Raw genomic sequence first — 7,283 nt, 5'->3', positions numbered from 1 at the left:
TTCAGATTTTTCTTTAAATCTGCAAAAATGTCAGGGAATGATAGAATGATAGGGAATCAGATTTATAATGTTTGTGAAAGTTACTTCAAACGGTTAACTGTAAATTTAGCATTTTGCATTTGCTGTGAGATTTGGTCATTGATTGTGGAGTTTACACTTAAAACGCTTTAGTTTAAGCACATGAGTTCTGTTTTCTGGAGAAACAGAAAGTTAGCATAGCAATACCATAGCAAAGTTAGCATAGCAATGTTTTTCAGCAGTTTCCTTCAGCTAAAAATAACTCAGTTGATCCACAGGATGTTGAGGCAGAGTGGCCGACAAAATGCACTAAATGAAACTTGTGACTCACGGTGAGGGGTAGTGTTAGGGGTGTTGTTAGGCGTGCACATTAAAAGCATTGCATGCAGGTCAACTTTCGACTTCACCTGGTCATCCAGACCCCTCTCACACTGAAATATAGCTCACCAGTGCATCTGTCAGTTCATCACTGAAGCCATTTTGAAGAGTTTGTCTTTTCGTATCTGTGGACTGGAAGCGTTGTTGAAGATGTTTCACAGATTCTGCTTCTGTTTGTGTTTGTGGCGTCTGGTTGGTAAGTCGCAAACATTTTATGATCTCAGAGGTTTCTGTTCTGGTATAACTTATAATAAATAAAAGGTTTTCATTATGGAGCTTCAAACAAGTGTTCATGACGTAACTGTTGATACTGTTGCTGTACATTCATGGATGTAGCTAAAATCTGGTATCATGGGTTTTAACCATTTATTTTGGTCCTAAATGTATGGGGTTAAGATCTTGAATCTACTGTTTAAAAGTTCAATCCACTGAACTTCAGTTCACTGAGCGTCCACTATATGAAGAGAAATCCTGCTTCACTTTTTTAATTATCAGGAAATGTTCTAGAAGTAAACTAATCTCTTGCACCTGGGGCGTCACTAGACCTCAGTAAAAATTGGCTGTGTGATAGGAAATGCCTTGCATTATGCTTTATATGCGTCTTATGCTTTATGAGTGTCTGAATTAAGAGTGGTAATCCCAGAGTAAAAACATTATTCTCTATGTACAACAGAATCAGTACTTGTGAAAGCAGTGTAGTTTAATTGAAAACAAAACCCTGTTTTCTCTTTATACACTCCCTCTTGGTTCTATATATAGGAAGTGTGGGTTGTATTTCCATTCGTATGCTGACGACAGACAAATAGTTTGAGTTACCTTTTGGCCTATTTGGCTGATTTTAAGGCAATGCTCAAAAAATTCCTGAGTTTCAATAAGAGTCAAACAGAAAAGATCATTTTTAGACCTTCTGATTCTGACATGGTCGCCCCTGAAGCTAAGCAGGGCTTTGCCCGGTCAGTACCTGGATGGGAGACCACATGGGAAAGCTAGGTTGCTGCTAGAAGTGGTGTGGTCCAAAGAGCATAGTTGGTTCCGGTGCGGAGCTCATGTAACAAGCCTGGGTAGGAACCACCCTCGTGCAGCCTGGCCAGTGCCTGCGCTTGGTAGCACTGGTAGGTGGCCAAAGCATGCAAGGCAGAGGCAGATAACCTGCAGGATTTGGAAAGGAGACAAGGTTGACCCCGCCATGAAGAGGCACCAATTTGGACAAGGGTTGACCCCAATGGCATGTTTGATCTGTGGGATCGCCTCATACCCCCTGGCTGCACCGCCATCAAAGTGGTAAGGGCGGAGGCGCACGCAGATCGGGCAAAGAAAGGTGCAATCCAAGACTGCGTTAGCCTACTCTGCACCTCTAGGAAGAAGAGGACGGGAGGCTTAGAAGGTCTGGCCTTCTTGGTATCCTCCACATATCTGCCACCATCTAGCATGTCTGGCCGTGGGGCTGAGGGATAAACCATTTCCAAACCCATAGCCGAAGCAGCCTGGGAAAACACGGCTAACATGTCTGCTTCGGAATCCGACAAAGCACTCTCCACCCCGGGGGGGGGGGGCGGGGGGGGAGCAGGTCCGGATCCACATCAGACAATTAAAGCCTACCCTACGATGCAGCAGTGGATGTCTGGTCCCCGGTGTCATTGAGCGAAAGGGCTATCATCTGGTTAGACGGATTTTTTCCTCCGCTAAAAGCTTGGATGGAACGCATGGAGGAGCGGGAGGTCCGCGAGCCCTAGGGCGATGGACCTTTAGATCTACCCGAGTGCCTGCTGCAGTACGACTGGGGTGGGTCGCCCGTTTACAAGAGCGAGCTGCGATCTTAACTGCACAACAGACATACCATCGCAGTGACAACATGGACGACCCACGAGCACAGTATTATCTTGCTGGACCCCCAGAAATGAAACGCAGTGCTCGTGCCCATCAAAAAGCACCCAGTGGGCAAACTTTAGAAATTTTAGAACACTCATTCTAGACTGACAGACAAAAAACAAATTAACATTTGAGAAGCAGGGGTGCCACTAGGGGGTGGGGGGGAGTTAGGACGATTCTAAGGGCCCATACATTTAGGGGGGCCCTAGAGACATTATGTTTTTTATTTAAGCCAACATCATGTGATTTAAAGCTTTAATCTGACTAACTCTGTTCTGCAGGTGGAATTGATTATTATTATTATCAAGTGTTGGAGGGAAAATCAGTCACTCTGAGCTCTGATCTCACTGAACTGAAGAATGATGAGCAGATTCAGTGGTGGATTGGAAATAAAGACACTGTAATAGCAAAACTCAATGTAACGGCAAACAGATTCTCTGTATTTGATGATGTTCTTGATGGGAGATTCAGAGACAGACTGAAACTGGACAAGAAAACTGGATCTCTGATCATCACAAACATCAGATCCGAAGACGCTGGAGTTTATGAACTACAGACCAATCAGATCAGCAGGGCAGTCATTCTTAAAGTCTCTGGTGAGTTGAATACTTGTTTCACCGGTTTCATTTTTTAATCACCAAATACAATGTTAATCCACATTAAATGTTACATTGGTGTGTCTCTATGTTGTTTTATTATCTTCATTTTAAATATGACATTTAGACTGTAAAGCCTTTTTGAATGTTGAGATTTGTTTTCTTTGTGTGTGTTTGGTGATGAAGATGAAATGCGAGTTTGGGCCGAACAGTCAGTCACTCTGAGCTCTGGTGTCTCTGAACTGAAGAATGATGATCAGATTCAGTGGAAGTTTGGATATGGAGACACTTTAATAGCAGAAATCAATAAACAGACCAACAGATTCTCTGTATTTGATGATGTTCTTGGTGGGAGATTCAGAAACAGACTGAAACTGGACAATAAAACTGGATCTCTGACCATCACAGACACCACTGTTGAACATGCTGGAGTTTATAAACTACAGACCAACAATGAAATCAACACTGTTAAACAGATGGTTAGGGGTGAGTTAAATATGAGTTTGATATATGTTCTAATAAGCACAAAGACACAATTACTAATCCAAACGTCCTTTCATTTGTGTAGATTTATGATATTAATGGTGCAGTAGGAGCTCTGGGATAATGCTAACTTTACCATACTGGCATTAAAGCATTGATGCCCCCTGGCATCCAAAGCCAAGCCCCTTGAAGTCATCGGCACCATATCGATAATAGAATGGAAAAAAAAAAACAAATAGAAGTAAATAAAGGGTCAAATAATTGCCAAAAGGGAGATATAGGGAGGGGCAGAGGATCCTGATTAAGAGAGAGAGGAAAGATTTTTTTCCTATTAGCCGGGGTTGGGAAGGGGGGGGGGGGGTTGTTATGTAATGACTCCTGTGGGAGTTGAATCTCGGAGTGACCCCTGCCGGAGTTAGAGTCATGGGGATGGGGGGGGGGTGAAGGGGACTATTGCTGAAGGGGCGACTGTAAAGGAGTGGCCAGGAATGGGCTTGGTGAGACTTCTATGGGAGTCAAAGCTGCTGAGAGGTGAGTGGTGAGAAAGCAGAGCATAACGGCGCAGCGGGAACAGGCTAGAGAAGAGAGTAGGGAAAAAAGATATCGAAGGGGCTCCAACATAGAGGGGTAGTGAGACATAGACAGGGTCATGTTCGAGCCCTTAAACTTCAGTCAGCTGGTGAGGACAAGCAGGGCTTCCATTAGGTGGTATTGGCTGAGGCAAATGCAGGCTTTAAAAAGCATCAGAGGACCAGTGTCTGAGGGACTAAGTTTGCTGTTAGGAAAGCCCATTGTGGGCTGCTGTGGTGCCTGCGCCTATCCTAAATGAATGGCTAGAGAATGGTTCAGGGGGGGAGGCCTGACAGGTGGAAGACTTCTTTTAAGTGTTTTTGGAACCAAATGCGTGTTACTGGACGATTAGCATCATCAGTAAAAAAATTAAGCAAGGGGGCTGGACTCCTGGGATCTCCTTAGGTGTAGAAATGCTAGGAAGGTTTGGAAAGGGGAAGGGGATGTTAAAAACGTAAAAGAAATTCCCTTTGCATATTTGATCTGTTTTGCTTCGCTTGACGTGAAAAATAAGGGTTTCTTTATCCTGAAAAGTTAGATCAGATATTGTGCTGAAGACAAAACTATCAAATGACTGCCCTAATCTGTCTCTGTTGATAAAAATCTGTTTCTTCTCTGTGTTTAATGATACAGCATTTAAAGAAGTGTCTGTGACAAAGGGAAATTCAGTCACTCTGAGCTCTGGTGTTACTGACATGATGGATGATGATCAGATTCAGTGGAAGTTTGGAGAAGACTGGTGGTTTAGTTCTGAATACACTTTAATAGCAGAAGTCAACATAACGCAAATTAAATTCTCTGTATTTGATAAAGTTCTTTTTGGGAGATTTAGCGACAGACTGAAACTGGACATTAAAACCGGATCTCTGACCATCACAAACACTACTGTTGAATATAAAGGAGATTATAAACTACAGACCAACTATATTGACTTTACTTTTCGTCTCATCGTCTGTGGTGAGTTATAAATGTACTTCATCTGGTTTCTTTTTTAATCACCAGGAGCCTCATGTATCAATGCTGCGTACGCACAAAATCTTTGCGTACGCCAGATTTCACGCTCGGAATCGCTCACGTTTGGATTTACTTACGATGAACTGAACGTGGGAATGTGCGCAGCTCCACGCCAACTTCATGGCTGGCGTACGCACATTTCTTGTGCGTGTCTGTTTTATTTCCATTGGCGACTCCTAGAGGCAGTTGTGTTAAATTGCACTCTACAAAGTGTCTTAGCTGTATGAGAAGTGTTCATCCCCATGTCTAGTATATAAGGTTTCCGTACCATACAGTTGACCATCCAAACATTAAAGCGCAATTTGCAGCGGTCGCCTGTTTTCCCAATGTAATCTGAGCTATCTACTGCACACATTGCTATAAAGGCACCATCTGAGGATGAATTTGCATTCATGAATCAGAAACGTTTCCATTTAATAAATGTGCAAATAAAATATGATGCACAGAATTATTAATGATTCCCTCTTGTCTTCCTCATGATGATGAAGAGTAAAGGCAAAATCTGATATGTAGCGGGGGAAAAAAGAGAAAGTTCATCAGACGCTGGATTCGAACATTTAACTACCTGCACCACTCAAGCTGTTGAAGCCACTACAAAATTTGACACCTTTACATTACGCACTATTTCTTTTTTAAATCCACTAGGTGCGATGTTCAGATCCAACTGTGTTACCCGCATCAGCTAAACTCTCCCACTCTATTTATTTCTTTTGTTATTAATTCCGGAGGACAAACTTGCAAATACCACCGTTTTCTCCGGTCTACCTTCGAAAGCAGCACCACCAGTTCACATTCTGTTCAAAGTTTCTCTTCTTGCTTGCTTTTGCCATTGCTATTTCGTTGGGTTTTGCCAAAGTAGAGTCATTAGCATATTCATACGGGGGAGTATCCAGGGAGGGGTTTTGCGCTCGTGCATGTTGCGCTCAGTTTCACGTTCATTCAGATGTACAAAGAATATGCGTGTGATTCGGCGTACGCAGTGTTTCATACATCTGAATATTTTCTGCGTACGCACATTTACAGCTTTGTGCGTACGCAATGTTTTAGTATTATTTCCACGCAAGTCTTCGTACATAAGGCCCCAGGTGTCATTTTAATCCACACACTTTTATTTGACTGTTTTGTGTATTTTCTGTTTTATGATGTTGAAATCAACTTTCTAACACAACAATAGAGCTTTAATGATCTTAATCTGACAAAAAAAAACTTTTTTTTCTGTGTTTGTAATAAAGATGAAATATCAGTGATGGAGGGAGATTCAGTCACTATGAACTCTGATCCCACAAAATTGAACAAATATGATCAGATCGAGTGGAGGTTTGGAGATGAAGACACTTTAATAGCAGAAATCACTAAACAGACCAACAGATTCTCTGTATTTGATGATGTTCTTGATGGGAGATTCAGAGACAGACTGAAACTGGACAATAAAACTGGATCTCTGACCATCACAGACACCAGAGCTGAACATGCTGGAGTTTATGAATTACGATTTGACTATGTAAGAAAAAGGAGTTTCATTCTCACTGTCGGTGAGTTTAATATTGGTTTTACATGTTTTAATTATTTCAGCATAGACAGAGATCAACAGAAACATTTTATTTAAACAATACTGTGTTACATTTTTAAAATGCAGATTAAAAAAGTTTCAACTTTGTCCCACATGTTCAGGTACAGCAGAGCTGATATTAGTGGACGGCAGTGCTGATATGAAGCTTTATTGACTGATCTGAGCTCAGTTTGATGTGTTTGTTCCTCAGGCTCTGTTCACAGCTGTGATCCGATTGGTCCTCTCTGTTCTGGTGGGCGTGGCTATTGTCATTAGGCTCGTTTGAGGTGCGCCTCGCCTTGGCTGCATTGTAAACGAGAGCAGGCGTGCGCAATAAGAGGAGGGCTCAAAAATTACATCAGAAGTCGGACACCTGCTGAATCTCGCTGTTTAGCCACCTGGAAACGACACCAGTGGCGGAGATCTCGTTCGCGTTTTTTATCGCAGACGAATGACCTCATGAAAAAATACTATGGTGATTTATAGTAAATATTATAGCATTTTGAACATGTTTTTTCAGTATTGGGTTGTGCTTATAGTTGTTGTGATACCAGAGCAACTATAAAACTTAAATAGGCTATTTTATAACATGGTTCAAAAGCACTACAGTATACATTACTATAGTATTTTTAATATGGGAGTAGATGCAATAGAAATATCACAGTTTTTACAACAAAAAATGGTTCAGAATTACAGAAGATGAACAGCTCATTAACTAAAAGGCTGTATTAAAAATATAATTCTGTATATTCAACAAACATTAAAAGAATAACAAAATAAACAGCTTATACAGCAAGAAAACTTTC

General features: G+C 41.7%; 1 protein-coding gene across 1 annotated transcript; it reads left to right on the top strand.

Annotated features, from left to right (window-relative positions):
- Positions 1–2,551: 2,551 nt before the first annotated feature.
- On the top strand, positions 2,552–7,283 carry LOC137489035 (uncharacterized). Its single transcript, XM_073937031.1, has 5 exons — positions 2,552–2,861; positions 3,048–3,347; positions 4,548–4,871; positions 6,161–6,460; positions 6,600–7,283. Exons 2-5 carry the CDS (start codon positions 3,053–3,055, stop codon positions 6,650–6,652), a joined length of 972 nt encoding a protein of 323 aa, XP_073793132.1. The 5' UTR covers positions 2,552–2,861; positions 3,048–3,052; the 3' UTR covers positions 6,653–7,283.

The sequence above is a fragment of the Danio rerio genome, chromosome 22, assembly GCF_049306965.1.
Source record: "Danio rerio strain Tuebingen ecotype United States chromosome 22, GRCz12tu, whole genome shotgun sequence".
Classification (NCBI taxonomy): domain Eukaryota; kingdom Metazoa; phylum Chordata; class Actinopteri; order Cypriniformes; family Danionidae; genus Danio; species Danio rerio.
Note: the sequence above shows the minus strand (reverse complement) of the source record. Positions and strands in the feature narration are given on the sequence as shown.